Source organism: Mya arenaria, chromosome 16, assembly GCF_026914265.1.
Source record: "Mya arenaria isolate MELC-2E11 chromosome 16, ASM2691426v1".
Taxonomy (NCBI): Eukaryota; Metazoa; Mollusca; class Bivalvia; order Myida; family Myidae; genus Mya; species Mya arenaria.
Genome location: NC_069137.1, coordinates 1,663,442 through 1,681,615, shown reverse-complemented (window position 1 = coordinate 1,681,615; position 18,174 = coordinate 1,663,442). Strand labels below are relative to the sequence as shown.

At 33.2% G+C, this 18,174-nt stretch overlaps 1 protein-coding gene across 2 annotated transcripts; it reads right to left on the bottom strand.

Moving 5' to 3' along the window:
* Nucleotides 1-2,657: 2,657 nt before the first annotated feature.
* On the bottom strand, nt 2,658-12,894 carry LOC128222584 (QRFP-like peptide receptor). 2 transcript variants are annotated; one of them, XM_052931671.1, is made up of 3 exons: nt 12,787-12,835; nt 5,152-5,260; nt 2,658-4,244 (listed from the first exon to the last, which is right to left on the bottom strand). In XM_052931671.1, exon 3 carries the CDS (start codon nt 4,229-4,231, stop codon nt 3,068-3,070), a length of 1,164 nt encoding a protein of 387 aa, XP_052787631.1. In that variant the 5' UTR covers nt 4,232-4,244; nt 5,152-5,260; nt 12,787-12,835; the 3' UTR covers nt 2,658-3,067. The 2 variants fall into 2 exon arrangements, with proteins under 2 accessions (XP_052787631.1, XP_052787630.1); XM_052931670.1 differs by lacking the exon at nt 5,152-5,260 and having other exon boundaries at nt 12,787-12,894.
* Between the last annotated feature and the right edge of the window lie 5,280 nt (nt 12,895-18,174).

Here is an 18,174-nt window from a genome sequence, read left to right as displayed (position 1 = left end):
AACTACTGTACCTTTGAAGTATTCGTTCAATAAACACAGAATTGACGTGTTATCTTAATAGCGGCTGCTGAGAATGGAATGAGATTTTGTACGATTACCAATAACGACTTATTCATGTGGCAGTCGTGCAAATGGATTCCAACCTTCTTTTCACGAAAGACACATGTTGAATCTTATTAAACGTTTGATACAAACGTAGGTCATCCGGAAACATTTTCTTAAGAGCAATACAGACAACTCATTGCCTCGACCCATTTAAGAGGAAACAAAACATGTAGGAATTAAATGCTGAACTAGTGCTAAGTTAATACGCAGTTAAAACATAGTTCCCAACATATCGACATCGTGAAACTATAGGCAAATATTTCAAAGTATGACCTCAGTCCCGAAACAACACCTACCAAGGTGTATGTTAATAAAATCATTGGCACATACGGTACTCCGTTCACACTCCAACAACAAACGTAAATTTGGTAGACACTCTTTCGTGTTTACTCGTTGTTAAAGTAAATATATTTTTTTCAAAAACGCGTTAATATGGTGAACATCCAATTAACAACGCCCAATTATATTCGGTCCAGTTTCCTAGCGCTTCACTATGCCACGAGGTATCGAGAACTAATCATGTAACCTTGTCACTTCAGCTTACATCAAACTAAGTCCCTGCGGTATATGAGTTTGTGTTGGGAGTAATCGGGTTCCGCTTACCGCAATGTAATATATCATTTTCGGTACTTAGATCCAGGAGAGTACACAGCAATCAGACAATAAGTAATTTCCAAATTGTATTTAAAGTTGTCCGTTTTAGTAAGACTATTATACCAAATTGATATTTCATTAGTTTCCCAAAAATAAAATACTCTTAGGAAACTGCATTAAGCTTACAAAATTATGTGAGCTGTATTGTGAAGAGAGCCTTTGTCTTAGTTGATCGCTTTCGTGTCCGTTTCCTTGGTATCAAGCATTTTTTCATGTTATATTTATAAAGTTCTAATCAAGTGGCTAGAACCTGGACCCTCATAGGTGAGAGACGGGCACCAATACAACAAGACCACTCTCACTTTTGAAATACAAGCATATAATTAGATAAAGATTAAATAAAGCAAAAATCATAGACATATTATATTAACTGTTCGACATCCTGGCTGAAATTTACACGTATCTGCATGTGTAGATTATTTATATATATCATGAATTCCGGTATGGATCTGAAAATTTCACTCTAGGCCACAAGCAGAAGCCGCCGACGAGATAGCGGGATACCACCAGATGGACGGATTTGTCGATCCGGACCGAGAAAATAGTTGATATGTTTCTTGCATACCTACAAATATCAATTTGTTGAAAAAAATATGTTTTTTGTTCATTTTACCCAAAAGCCTATGCATCGTTGTTAACTGACGTCATGACGCCTAGTAATTTTATACCACTGTTGACGTAAAAAAGTTCCTCTTAAATCGCTTTTTTACGATATTTTTCCCTTTTAATTAAAAGTCTTGCAAGCGGATAAATTTATTTGCAATTTTATTGAAATGACTTATTGTGCTTTTCATAAACCATGCAATAAAAGAAATACATGTTTGTGTGTTTTCGCGCATGACTCATCTTAAATTACGGTACCTGATGTGATATTCCAGTACTGCTTCAATGTAATTTAAATGTCAATTCGTTGTGCAAGAAAGGTCTAATAACATAGAAGTTCCACTTGGAGAGATGAGAGCCGTAGCTTGTTTCATTACTGATTTACGGATACAGCTAAACATTAGAATTTAAAAAAAAAATGTGCAGCTTTAAGGATATATTATGAAATAATTTGTTAGAAACTTGTGTACATATCAAATCTCAATTTCATTAATTGACTTGCGTCGATAGTGGGCGTGGTCAATAAACTCCGAAACACAGGAAAATCCTTGGCTACGAAGTATTGGGCCATCCTTGGGAACGAGGTATGGGGTCATCCTTGAGAACGAGTTATAGGGCTATCTTTTGGAACGAGGTATGGGGCCTTCCTTGGGAACGAGGTATGGTGCCATACTTGGGAATGATGTAAGGTTATCAATGAGAATGAGTTATGGAGCCATACTTTGGAACGAGGTATAGGGCTATCCTTTTGAAACGAGGTATGGTGCCATTCTTGGGAACGAGGTATGAGACCATCCTTCGTTACGAGGTTTAGGGTCATCATTAATTGCGATGTGTTCGGCAATGTTTTGGGGCGAGGCAAAGGGCCTTCATTTTGGAAGAACGTTTTGAGGATCAGTAGGATACGTTTCTGATATTGCCGCACCTGAACGAGCAGCTAGTTTATGTTACCTATTGCTTTTCCGCCAGGTGCCCGGTTTGAGCGACATTACGTCTTCTTAAATAAGTCACTTAAATAAACACCTCACATACTTAACTTTTAAATAGTCGCTCACAAAAAAAAACGTGTTTATATATATTTCGCAAAAAACGATCAATTAAAAAATTGCCAGTATAAGGCTTAATTAGTTCATGATCTAAACACTCTTATTATATTTCGTTATTTCCTTAGCTAATAAGCTTGTCCCAAAAGTTTCCAAATTCAATACGATGTCATTTTAAGAAAGTAGCAATTACCTCCTCATCTACTTAATTAACAATGATAATAAAACGCCTTTCGTTTTTAATCGTTTTAATAAAGTTTAACACAAAATATAACAAAACATAACAATGCATATTAACAATTAAAATATGTTGTATACCATAATTAAACTTTATGATTATTCACCTTACTTAATTGGAGACGGTATAACAATAACACATTCCATTTTATTTTATGCGAACAAAATTAACATTTCTCTTACTCAAATGCATTGCAACGAATGTGTTAAATTATAAAATTGTATGTGTCTGCATTGTTCGACTTATTAGTCATAAACCAGGCAATTTTCTGTTTCTTATTTACCTTTCACCGTTAGCATTTTACAACTTCTTTAAATAACACCTTACAACTGTTACATTATATGATATATATTCAATACTTGTCTGCGTTTTCATTAGTTCACACTTTGTTTATCTCCATTCTGCCAGTGCATTTAATTAATATTTAAAGCTGGGCTGTATCGACACTTTCACTCATTGTGTGTTTTCTTTTTATCGACTGTCTCAACAGCTGTTCCCCTCGTTTGAGCAATCCACTGCACAATATTGTATTGAAGCTTCGCCTAAATCCGCGACACATTATGTAATAAAACACCGGATTTACTGCGGAGTTGGAAAGTCCAAATAAGATTACAAGAGGAAACATGTATGTATATACCGCTGACATCATTTCCGATTTGGACGCATCGCCGATATTGGCATCTATCCAGAAATTTACAGCGAAGTATGGTAGCCAACATATGCCGAATGTAACTAAAATGCAAACAAGCATTTTAACTGTTCGTCGTCTTTGTCGTAAGATGATTTGGTTCTTGTTTTTTTGACATGAACTTTCGTTCACAAAACATTTTCGTGAGTACCAAAGCGTATATCCAATAACAATATAGCAAATTGTCATAAGAATAAATGGACAAACAAACAAGATTATAAATATAAACACATTGAATATGAATTTGTCGTCTAAACTGTTCCATTTTTCTTCACAAATAACACTTTCAAATATTTCCAGTTCGATTTCATGTCGTACTCTATTCACTACCAACAAAGGTAACATAGCAGAAAAAGAAACACACCAAATGAAAAATATCATTATCCGAACATTTCGTTTCGAAAATACTAGTTTTGACACAAGCGGTCTATAAATAGCAACATATCTGCTTCCGGTTATAAACAAAAGGGAGAGAACAGACACTGATACGGCAGACCCTTGTAGAAAGGGAAATAATTTACACAGCATTTCTCCATAAACCCACTTTTTGTAAATTGTTGAACCCAACGTTAGAGGAATGCACACGATGATAACTAAAATATCTCCAATTGTTAAGTTCAGAAGTAAATAGTTTGTCAATGTCCTCAGACTTTTGAAGCGAATGATTGAAATTATCACAATTATATTTCCGAATAATCCGCTCAGGAATATAAATCCGTACAATACGATCAAAGCGATGTTCAGTGGACTCAGGTCGAGGTATAGATCAGCATCCAAATCCGACAGATAAAGCGATGTATCGAATGTGTTGTAGTCCCCGCCATAGTAGTAGTGTGACAAATTGCATGATGTTATTACTCCGCTAGAGTAAGCCGGAACTGACCCCTGACTGGCATTCATCTTGACGTTCGTCCTGAAATAAAATACGAAGTATGTGCAATGATGTATTGTATTTTCTATCCTCGTTATTAACACAATACATTTTGCAAAATTATCAATTGATCAATACACTACGGGATATTGCTCATATTTTTAGCATATTATTATTTTCATTTTGCTATCGAATGCAAAGGTTTGAAGTTGCCTTATGCTGTAAATTAATCACTGACATAACGCATGTCACTTGATGAGGTTCAATATCACGGGATTTCGTTTAAAACCCACATGTTTATTCCTTTAGCATAAACTTGATATTTAAGATTGTACTAGCGATATTTTATTTACCACCCTAAAAGGCGAATTTAATTTAACCCCGGTAAACGAGATGCCTCAACGTTGGCAACAAAAAAGTTAAGTATCATAAATGTATTTCATGGGGCGCTCAAAATTAATAAAAGCTCTTAAAACGTTAATTGAATATTAGGTATAGATTAAATCCAAAACAATGGCTGAATCTATGACGTGATAGGGAAGCATCGGTTAACATAACATATAAGATTTCTTTGGTTTTTGCTAATCAAATGCGGCTTAAAGTTGATGCATTGCGTGCGTTATTATTCCCGATGAAGTAATGATTATAACACGACAGCTTGCAAAAATGAAGTTTCTCAACATCGTGAATTATTTTATGTTCTTCAAAATGGAATTTGTTTGTTTCCTTACAGAATGCTTCTAAAACTGAATTGTATTTGGAGAACAAAGTTACACGTTGGGAGTATTTTTTATACTAAAACAATATTACACCGGTTTCAAAAACTCTGTTTTTATAATGTCTATTTAAAACTTTTACGTTTTGAGATTTCACACCGACCGAAGTCCATTACAATTGACTAATCCTCAGTCCACATTGTTTAGTTTTACTGAGAGTGTTTTGTATTTACTTTGTTCCCAGGGGAGTCTGAAGCTGTGGACGGTAGCTGTGGTTCCTGACATCTAACCATCGATGAAGGTTGCTGAGATAGAGCCTGAGTGTTACAACTTTGTTTGAACCTGTGTGTATGTAATTATACATATTGCTACAAACTCAATAAATTGAGTTAACTACTCAAACCAAAGTCACATTAACCTCGTGACAACAATAATAAATGTCGGCAGCTTCACCGCATAGGCGCAGCCAGTCTCTTGGCAGATTCTTGACATTTGTATTACATACATTAAATTCACAATACTGTTTCTTTATGTTAGGCAAATTTGACAATGAAGGGGTTTATTCAAGGTAAAATGCACTAAGAAAGACACCATGTTTGAAACAAACAGATACAATTAAAGCCGATATGTACAAACTATCACAAGTTTCAGCAATTTAACTTCGAAATACTATACATAGGACTCAAATTATCCAATTATTGAAATAGTTTGCAGTGTTTATCTTTAACAACACAACCGTTTGATGAAAAAGCTACCATTGAAATATGCAAATAATAAATAAAAAATAACGGCCCAATAGCAGATCTGTATTTCTTCATATTGAATGCATGCATACTATTTCAACTGTATAAATGTGCCCTAATAACGTAATTATATGCAAAATTAAAACTGGCATTAGTAACCGAAAAAAAATGTATTTTCTTTAAATAACATCGTAATAATGAAATATCGTCATTGCATTCTTAAGCATTCATATCACCCAAAACTGTAAGATGTGTAAAGTTATTAATTTCCGTGAATTCGAGGTTGTTATCAAATAACAACTTGAAGCTTTAACTTACAGTTAAAATTGACATTAATATCCACGATGGTGCATATATCCTGTTGAATTAAATATGTGGAAGTAAACACTTTGCGAAATATTGCATATGTTTCTTTTATTTTACACACATTTCAGTTTTTGGCGATTTTTTACCTCAATCAAATTGCACGTTTTTGTTCTCAATTGTATTTCGTGTTTACTTTATGTAAGGATATGATTGCAACAAACTAATTGCAACCAAATGAAGCTGTCCCTATAAGATTACACTGACGTTAGAGGTGTTAAGTTTCCAGTGGCATACCCGACCAATTTAAATACCTCCTCCGATATTGTTTACGAAAATTCTACGTGAATGTTTGTAATTATCTGAATAGCTACATACTATTTCCAATGACCAAACTTAAGCATAGGACTTTCATAGACTTTTACTCGTTTTTGATATAAATGATCTTATCTTACTTTAGATTTATAATTTCTGTTATTAGCGGAAATCAGTTGTATATATCATTGCTTAAATAACATTTCCAACACCAGTCACTTTGAACCCTCTTTAAAAAACAAATGAATTCCATTTGCTACGGAATTTCAAAGATAACTGACAGTATTTGTTAAGAATTTCAGTTAACAGGGAAACATTAATATCGGTATCCCTGTCTGTTAAATCATGTTATAGTCAAGAAAAATCTCCTAAACAAAGCACTTCAACTAATTTATATATCTCACTTTTCACAAAATATAATTACTCGTTGCAGATTGACATTATATAGCTTTGCCCGATACACCCTTCAGAATCCAGAAGACGTTGAGTCAAATGTTCTTATTTTTAATAAGTGAACACTAAACCATTTTTAATTGGATGCCGCTCGTTCGAATCTTGTTCAGCTATCACACAACAATAAAAAATATCCTTACCTACCAACTGATTTAAACCGTTTTGTGTTTACTACTGCAGACACTCATGATGCAATGGTGCCCTTGAAACATACGCTAAACCTCTAGATTGTATAAGCTCTATAAATCATTATAGACACAAACTGCAGATACAAATCAAGTAGCACCATTATTTACCCATGTCAAGGAAATTGCACAAATATCAGACAATAAATCAACTCAAGGTTTTTACTAGATTATTATATTCAGCTTCTGTCAGGACTTATTGACAGTTTGATTTGAAACAGATGGAAAGAAACTCTTAAAATAAACATAGTTTCCATGATATTCTATAAGATTCTCGATTTCTTTTCATTCTATAAGTTTTAACAACACAATGTGTATGCAGATATTATAAATACGTTCTCGAAAAAGTATCCCTCGGAACCACAAACAAATTTGTTTGATTCGTAATCACTGTATTTTTTACAATTATTTTTGGGATCATAAAGTATTTTGCCAAGTCTTTTTAAATGGCACGGTGTTGCGTGAGAATGAGGTTCTGTGTTGTGTGGGAGACTGGCGTAAGCTCGGTGACCACCAATCAAATTATATGCGCAATGCCCGGGAATCGAACTAGTCCCGACTGGGTGTGAAGCTAGTGGGCTAACCACTGCGCTTCCCGGTTAACCTATATCATTTTGTAAGAAACTGGTCAAATACAGTTATTATCAATGCAAACGCGTCAGCATCCCCTGGCAATGGGCTAAACGGGACACTGATTTCAAAATTCTTTGGAACACATTTCATGATCCCGTTATCCATAAGGTCGAATACAACTAAATGAGTACGAATACCAAAGGCAACTAATAATCATGGCAATGAAAAAGCTTTTTGTTTAAAGAACAATCATACTTTGAAAACTCATCAACATTTAACGTCTGTTTTTGACACAAATTGGCATGCAATTCATAAGAATACACGATTGGAAACATCATTCCGTAACAATTAATCTTTCTTAAGGGCCAACGTGATTCGGAAAGATCAGGACATGATTCACTGTGAATCACTACTCTTTCATTTCAAGTCCAATTGCAGATATCAAATACAAAAGAACTACGAAATGCAATAACACTTATAACACTTTATAAAAAAGAAACAATCTCAGATGAGGAAATGACGCCTTCTTCTTTAGTGATACTAAAAGAAAGATTTCCATAACTAATACCAAAGCTTGCGAAGGTTTACTTACAATATATGAATGCGGGCATATGTTAAAAATCATGCAAACTAATAAAAACCCTGGTTCAGATGGTCTCACTGCAGGAATTTATTATTTTTTGGAGCGAAATTCAGAAAATTTTGATTGACTCTTTATATAACTCTTAATAAATGGTCAATTAACACCACTTCTAAAGCAAGGTACCTTCTCTCTTATTCTAAAACGTGATAATGTTTTAGAAAACCTTTGTAATCGGAGACCAATCAGCTTATTAAATATCGACAGTTCTTTCATGCTTTTGATGAAATATGGGGTTTTATCAGTGAAATAACAACACTGCACTGCAAAATAAGGAGTGAAAATATCAACTTTCAGAACTACTTTTAAAATTATTGTAGTAACTTCCCCTTGATCAAAACAGAACGCTTCACGTTGAACCAGAAAATGTTGGCAAAATAAATGATTAAAATTCAAAGAAATTTTTTATAAATTTAAATAAACATATATTTGGAAACATAACAACTTACCGTATGTTAGCGGTTATCCCGTTTTTCAAACGTTTTCTTGATTTGAAGCTGAATGTTCGAACATTTGTTTTCATACCAAACAAATAACAGATGGAAACAACTGTTCGAACATAAACACAAATGTATATCATATATTTGGAACTGTTTGTCGTTTTAATTCGTAGAACGAGCTTCGCGGAAAATTCACTCAACCATTTACAGATAATCTGATATTTTTTACCCCGCCCATGCCTCAAAATTTGTCAACAAACTAACGTGGCATTCACTCTTTACCCGGAAAACAAACCTGTTTTCAAGCGAAACAGACTGGTCTGTAAAATGACTGAACATTCATGCATCATGAAACACAGTCTAAAACTAAGAAAAATGTTTAAGATCCAATGATTATCCGCATTTTTTTTGCTAACACATTTGACCTTCCAAATTTGCATTCATAAAATGGCGGCGTAGTAATTTGGCTATGCATTCATGCCCCACTTAAAATAAAAGTGTTTTCGATATTTTTTGGAATATATGTGCACTTATTAAATTACCTACTTGTCTACATATTGTATTTAGCTATATAAAACACTACTCTAAGAAGTGGAAGAAAGTTGGAAATTCGGTTAATCGTTTTGAGTTGATGATGCATTTTAATTTATCGATGGTTCTGAAAAATATTTCTAATCTTTGATCAAATCATTAGAAACCTTTTCAAAAAGTTCGGGCCTATACCAAAAACAATAAATATTTTATATGCACTTCAGAACGTGCGATAGCATTAGATATCACCTTCTACAATAATAAACAAAAATACTCGACAATAATACCAACATGGAGATAAACAAATTACACGTTAAAACAAGTGCAGCGTAGAAACTTACATTGATGATTGAAGTAACAGTATTACAACGTACACGCTACCAAAGATAAAAGATCCATTTACGGTCCAAGCAAACCGTTAGTAAAACTGTGAAAAAGGCTATTTTCAAATTTTATCTTGGATGGAAAGCCAGACAAAATATAAATAGAAATACTATATAAACCTTACGAATATGGATGATTAAAACTAGCACACGTTGGAAATATTTTTAATTGATTCAGGTGTATTGGTTAATCGAACCTTGGACGACAGCAATCAAAACCAATATAAAATCCCCTTTTCTAAAATGGACAAATCTTTCATTAACAAAGTGTCCGGTCATTTTACATTCCTGAACAATGTTCTAGAAGCATGGAGCAGAACAATACAAGTCTTTGCCTTGAATTATAACAAAAAAAAACATCATAATATAGGAACTAAGCTATTTTACAATCATTGCTATAAAAACGCAAACACATTTTCGATTAAAGGACCAATAGTTTTTACGCTTTCAATCAAATTAAATATATATTCGGCATTCGGCACCGAAAATCGTACTCTCATAAAATCTGTATTGACAGAAACGAAAATACAATCAATTAAAGATGGAATTACTCACAGAATCGTCTCTTTCAGAAAAAAATATTTTAGAATCGAAGCAAAAAAGTAATAGTCTATGCGTAATATTGATTCATACGACAACAACGTCAGAATTAAAATGAACTAAAACCCTGGAAGTAAATTTTGAATGGAAAAAATGTACTATTATATATACACATCCACAATAGAAACAACATTAAGTAGTTTATACCACAACTTTCTTTAAAATAAAATAACAACTAACAAACTGCTTTTAAAGTTCAAATTTGTCGATGGTAGCTTTTGTTCGTTCTGTAATTCAGGTATTGCATATATTGAACTGGGAGTGCTATGTAAGAAACTCAACAACTATGGAATTAATTAAACATGTTCAACTTCAACAAAAAATAACGTAATAGGTGAACGTGAAGCCGTGAAGAAATCCAAATACGATAGGATTTGTAATGTTCTTATCATCTTAATGAAATTTCATATACACTCAATCAAGTATAATAATAGAACACTATGCTTTGATGCATATTTGATGTATTTGAAATTAAGCACTAAAATGGAATTATCGTCAAACAACGATAGATTTGATACCTGCAATAAAAATGGATAGTACATAAACTAACAACATATTTTGATATAATAATACATACTAAACCATATAAAAATGTCAATCGAATGGCTAAAATATTAAACATATGAAATATTATAGTTAAATTACTTTTTTGAAAACATTAGCTGGTATAGGCGATCGTATAACATTATTTGAACGTATGCGTATGTATGTGTACGAGTACGTGTGTGTAAACATATTTGTATGCATGTGTATAAGTGCGTGTTTGTATACATAAAATACGAGCTTGTGTTTTTTTGTGTATGTTTATGCGTATGTGTGGGTGTGCGAATGTATGAGTATGTGTGCGTGCGTGAGGTATATTTTATTTTATATACATGTTTATTCGAACGATATATATAGAGTTGTTGTATAGGCAGATAATTCAAAACTGTGAGCTGATACAGATTGTATGTGAAAAATAAATGAGAAAAAGGACACTTATAGCATATACCTTACTTATAAACACAATTCGGATTGGTCAAGCAGTGTTACATACTGAATCCAAATGACATAGTCTCTGCATAACGAGGACTGTACATTTAATAAGAAATTATATAAATTAAATGCATTACTTAGAATAAACAGAGTAAATACATAATTGCGATACCGCTGACCACTTTTGCATGCCCCTACGACACATCTATAGGATTACCTTATGAACGTGTAATTTGAATCAAAACTGTGTCCTGTTCCACGTCCTTCCATTAACACTTTCGCAACAAATTAAAATTCGATGAGACTTAACATCTTAATATATCCACCTTATTCCATATCCTTATACTCAATATAATAACAATTATGATAAAATATATTTATTCCTTAGATTATTTTAAACAAAGTATTTAGTCTATTAAAATGGCTTTATTTTGCATAGTTAATCATTTGATATAACATCTAATTTAAATAGCCGTCAACACAGATGTCATAAATGAAATTAATATACACATATTCAATGCAGATTGATAGAGGTCAAATATCCTACGCCTGCATGGAACATATCCTTTGGAATTAGAACGCACGAATATAAAACCTGGTTACACTTTTGAAGGCATTTTTTATTATTTGCATCAGGACTTGCAATAAAACACAACATCCAAGTCGATGCTGCGTCCACAAGTGTTGTTTTTGGAAAGCACACACACACACGCACACACATACAAGCACCCATATACAACATTCACCAATTTACTTTACAGATGGGTTATCAGGTTCTATGTGTTCAACCATAGTATCCATATTTTTTACGCATTCGGGCATATCAGTAGTCAGCTGAAGTTAATCAAAATATCGTTACATTCATGTAAATTTATTTGAAGTTTTATTATTTAAGTAAAAACTATTAAAATATAGTTGAACATTAAAAATCTTAAGTTGTTGTTCCAATTAGCTTCATATATGAAACGTACATTTTTCGGATTGAACAATGCTCGGAAGAAAACCATTTAAGGCTTTCGGGACATTGATACAAATTGATGGCGTCTTATTTGTCGAATTTGTACGTTTTGATAAAGTTGTTGAACAGCACAATAATCTGGTCCATATTATAAACTACCATATGAACGACAATATAGAACTAGATGACGACGACAGCAACGACTCGAGGATGAAACTAGCAACAGCACCGACACTGCAAAAGGGACTACATATGTTCTTGCGTTTATCATTTGAATGTTTCATTAATTAATTTGGTAATAAATTTATGTACAACACGACCATGAAATCATAAACGCTATTAAACTCCAGAATGAAGTCATACAAGCAAGATACGAATGAAATAGAACAGAAAAAACATAGAAAACTACCTCGCAATAAACAAAGATATATGCGTCGGCCAATAACGAACATACTTCCGTTTAAACGATCATAACTAATTTGGTTATCAAATAAAATACAAATACAGCTCTATATTACGTTGACTATCATTCAATGCAATTTAATAATAATAATAATAATAATAATAATAATAATAATAATAATAATAATAATAAATAATAGTAATAATAATAATAATAATAATAATAATAATAATAATAATAATAATAATAATAATAGTAATAATAATAATAAATAATAGTAATAATAATAATAATAATAATAATAATAATAATAATAATAATAATAATAAATGCTCACTACAAGAATATATTACATTCCAAACTCACAGTTAGCAATTTATATTCCTGTCAAAAAGACCACGTAAACCGAAGCAAGTAATAGCCATTATCCAATAACTTCCATCAGGTATTCTCTTGAAGCCAATTCCGGCTTGAATATACCAGCCTGTGAGAGCCCGTAACGTATGCAGCAAAATCCAATATTACAAATATCCTCGAATTGGTTCGCGAGGCGTTCTTACAAGCCTATTAGCTCACCCACTCGGGGAATATCCTGCTTGATAGTGGGAATATTCAAGTTAGCGTATGTCACTTGGTCAAAAAACAAGACCGAATATGACCGAACGTTACCGAACATTATATCACAGAGTAATACCGAACAAAACCACGCAATCACATGCACATTTGATGTTTCAAACATAGCAAACCATATTGTATAAATTAAGTCAAATAAATATTCAGTTTACTCGTCCAATTAGTCGTTCATCAGGCTGATTGTTCAGCACTTTTTAAAAGTTAGCAACGTTCTTCAAATGGGAACCTTTTTGTGACAAGCGCTTTGGCCAAGGCAGTAGAATATACATCTTCTTAAAACGTTATATTTGTGATTTTGCAACATTGATCTAATCAATAGTTTGTGATATAAATCTTTTGAGTGTCAATTTGAGATTAATATGTGTTTCTTGAAAATAATATTACTTCAATTATTAATAAATGTGTATTCCCACATATTCTGTTTCGAATTTAACAGTTTGTAATTTTGTATTTGACTAGTCGTTTTGGCTCTCATATTGTGCCCCCTCATTTCATTACTGTGGTTGAAATTTGTATATGACTTGTCGTTTAGGTTCTAATATTTTGCCCCGTCATTTTTTTACTGTAAATATATGAAAAAGAAATAATTGTTATCCAACACACATTGCTGTTGTCAATAATATTGCTTGAAATATATATGAGATTTGATTGGTGTTTGTATTGTCACACACCAATAGTGAACCTACTTTTAAAAAGGAACTGAAACTTATTTGTTTGGACTGTTTTATGATTAAAGAGTCTACCAGATGTTATATGTAAATGACTGTATAAAGCCTTGTGTAAAACAGGCGCATAAACTGTGTGAGCTTAATCGAATATTGACAAATACTTTTTGCGCTATACAAATGTATTTATATTTGTGTATGTACTATATGGACGTTGTTACAGCAACAGTACGGTCAAAATTAAATTGTTCTCAGTGCGTTATGTTTCCATTGATTCTCACAAGGCGGTAAGCCAAACATTTGTTGGTAATGGTATTTTAATTTTAATGCATCCCCCGTTTTTTGCGCATTCGTCTATGATTTTTGCTTTGTTTAAAATATGTTTTGTTTGTAGGTTTATCAATTTCATGTTCGTTATGAACTTTGCTCTGTGCTTTTAAACACGGTTAATATTTGCTTGCTTGCTCAGGGGTGAAGCAATGGATAATAAATATGTTTATATATTATACAAATGTATGACATTATATTTCCGATAAAAGCCAGCGTGAAATATTGTGAAGGCGCCCGAAATTGTCCTTATTCAATACAGTTCAATATTATTAGATTTTAAATTAACATTCAGTATACGTGAGCGTAGGCTATTAGATTTGACGTGGAATTTCGAAGGTCATAAAACTTTAGAAGATGCTCTTCGAATGAACCAAACAATATTAGTTTAAATGTTATATAATATTTAGCGATATATATATCGGACGTTCTTCCCCGAGAAATATATGTATGCTTTACTTGAAAAAAGGTGCCGTAGAAATGACTTACTTGTAAATGCAGGATAGTTCATAAATGCAATTTGTGTAATAAAGTCTGAACCCAATTTTCTATATTAGTTGAATCCTGCGTACCTAACTTCGTCATCTGGAATACCTCCTAAAATTATCATGAATCCGGCGGACTAAAAGGGTCGTGCGACAAATGTATATGTTACTTATGTAAGGCTGCGGATGTTTTTTTTTCCTCTAAATATTTTGTTTATAACTCCAATTGCTATGAAATAGTTAATATATACCACTTATTTCCTACCTGTCACCTATATCACGTGCAAAACATTATGTTTTTTACCCATGCATTTCGGGACACAACCATTAAATATTATTCTTTGCACTTAAAACAGCAAATTACTAGCTCGCTCATTTGTATGTAACTATACAAAGATGGTCATATACAAGAACAAGCCCAGAAGCCTCCAAGGTAACCGAATGCAGAAGATCAAGGTCAAATAACAACTAGGGACACTAACACGGCTTAATCTACGTTAAACGCTGCCTATCCCATTATATGAAGAAATGCCTACAAATGTTATTAATGTGCTACTTATAAGTAGTAACGATGTACTATGTAACGAGATATGAACTAAGACCTCAAACCCTCTATGTTATTCTTAAATCAGTTGGTTCGATGTAAATAAGCAGCAACTCATTTAATTCACCCAGCGCGGTTGCGGCATTCCTTCAGACATATGCTCATTGCGCCTGCTTCGACATTGTGAACGTCTTACTTTGTTTAACGTTTAGCGGCCTGGCCTGTTTTATTTACGTCACTCGTCGGTTTATATTTGATGAGTGATTGTTAAAGATGTCAGAGTATTAGTGACATATGAGGTGCCTGTAACAGACTTGCTGCATGGATTTTTTGTATACCAAACATCCTTTTACATTATTTACCTGCATAACTAGTTCCTTGATATTGAAAAAAGTAGCATAGGCCTATCATCGGTCGTAATGAGCGCAAGTCCTCAAGCCCTGCATTAGTAAACTGCTCTCGGTGTTTCGTTTATAATGCGAACTTTTTCGATCTCATTTGTGAACTACTGTAGTGGGTGTCTTCACCGACTTCCGTCGTTCGTCGATCTTCTTCCGTTGTCAACAGTGTTTTTTTTCAAATGACATCTCCTCTGTAACGCTTTATTGATTAAAAAACTCACAAGAATAACCTGAGTGATATCCGTTCGAAAGTGTTTAAATATTTGTTTTTGTTGATCGAATGCCGTTGTCCGTTGTCAACAGTTTATTTAAATATCCTTTAGTACCACTTTGTAAGAATGATTCATGAATCTTCCTTTTTTTTAGAAGTGTTAAAAGAAATATTTCTACTATATAAAACTCTAAATATATTCTTAAAAATAACTTTACCGAGAGCTTATGTGTTTGGCATGTTCCATTATTAAGTTGCTCTCTACCAAGACGGTACAAATGATGCCTTAAAGGTGGAATTTACGGTAACATTATGACATGGACTTTTTTTAAGAATATCATAAGTACCCTTTATCTTGAAATCGACAATGAAGTGAAGTATTTCAGTTAAAGGTAATTAATAGCTTTGACAACCGCTTGACGCAGGAGATTAAAGAGTTATACCACATGAACAAAAACAATTTATAAGCAGTTTTTGTTTTTTACCTGTATGCAAAATTTATGGAAATGGATAAGCAGCACTTCAGTGGGTTGAATGTTTATTCTTACACTTACGCAAGTTTTAGTTTATAAAATTATCGTTTGATTCGATTGCTAGTTTCTGAAAAAGACGTTCGAAAAATACAAACACCACTGGTTTGCATTTACCATGTAACAGTCATTTGTTTTATTAAAATACGACTTTAACGATTTTATTGCTAACGGTTGAGCTTTATTGTCTAGTTTTTGTTTGGCAAATGTTGGTCGATTCTTTAACTGTGCTTTTTGTTTTTACTAGTATTTAGTTTTTACTTGTGGTTTTCTTCTCGTAACGTATGTTAAACTTGACAATTGCATTAATGCACAGGTGTGACTAGGTTTATGATAGGAATAAAGCAGCACTGTCTCGCTTTTGAGTTGGCTTTTATACCATAGCGATAAAGTCTAAGATATAAAAAGTTCCGTACGGGAACTAAAAACGATCACGTTTAACATGTTGATGGTACATTTACCTAATATTCCTAATAGACTTAAAAATGGAATTGTACCATATAGGGTTGCAGGTATACGAACATGCTTATTAAACAAAGTTTCTCGGTCGCGTTATCTAATAATGACTTTAAAGAACCCAAGAGTACAAGGCTTGCAATTTCTTCGGTCAACTGAAATAATCACGACTTCAAAGATGCAAGATTACACGGCTTGAAATTTAACGGAAGTCCTTTTCGAAGACTTCCATTGATCATTTGCATTTTACACAGCAATGATTAAAACTACTCCTGTAATCATTTTTTATGCATGTCATTTAACAGCACGGATTTTAATTGAATAGAGCTTCTTACAAGAATGGCGCTTGCAAGTCTTTGGATTAGACATATACTTACCGGTAAACCAAATGCGACCTGGTTGGCTTAATTGTTTATAATTATTTTGTGGGATTGGGGGAGGGAATCGTATAGCAAACTGAATTACAAACAACCAAATTGCCCGCAACTGGACGGAATATTTTGAAGCTACCGACCCTCTTTAAGTACTGCTCCTGTGTAAATGGTCAACGCCGTATTTGGAGCTCGTTTGCTCTAATGTTTTCAGTCAAATACGACAATTATATCGTGCGTTATATGTGGTTGGTTAAAGCCAAATGAGATCTGATTGGCTTAATTGTTTATAATTATTTTGTGGGATGGGGGGGGGGGAATCTTATAGCAAACTGAATTACAAACAATCAAATTGCCCGCAACCGGACGGCATATGTTGTATATGAAGCTACCGACCCTCTTTAAGTACTGCTTCTGTGTAAATGGTCAACGCCGTATTTGGAGCTCGTTTGCTCTAATGTTTTCAGTCAAATACGACAATTATATCGTGCGTTATTTGTGGTTGGTTAAAATCGATTTCGCTATAAAAAGTTATTACCTATGGCCACTTTCATAATTATATCTGATCACACATGCAACAAAGTAACTTTGATGAGGGTTTGGTTTGTTTGTTTTTGTGTATGTGGTGTAGGAGATGTTAGTTTGTATTGGCGTATGTGGTGTTTTAATGTTTGTGTCTCTAGTTTATTTTCGTTAGGGCCTAAAAAAGGCTGTTTTTATTTCGACTACTGGGCTTTTCCTTTAAGTTTTCGTTGTATTATTGGAACGATTATTGAAAACATCCAAAGAAGATTGTTTTAGTATACAGGAGTTCTTCAGAAAATGTATTACACACATTAAAACTTCACTGAAAAGTGAAGAACTATATTCTATATAGTTCTTCATGAGTAGTTATGTTTGTTAATCAAAGTATGGCACAACCATTCAAACAGTATACAAAACAAATAACATAGGATGAAAAAGCAAACAAATTAAAAGTCGAGATTACATGTTGTCAGGTCTTGTACGTATCATATGCCAGACTTTCAAATCGTTTCTAAACATAGTCCACAATAGTATTGATCTCATTGCCAGATCGTGTTATAATCCCGTTAGAAGTAATGTTGTTTTTTCCATATCTAATAATATTCT

What these genes read in the sequence shown, in the direction of transcription:
- LOC128222584 (XM_052931670.1), bottom strand. Translation starts at nt 4,231, where the DNA reads ATGAATGCCAGTCAGGGGTCAGTTCCGGCTTACTCTAGCGGAGTAATA.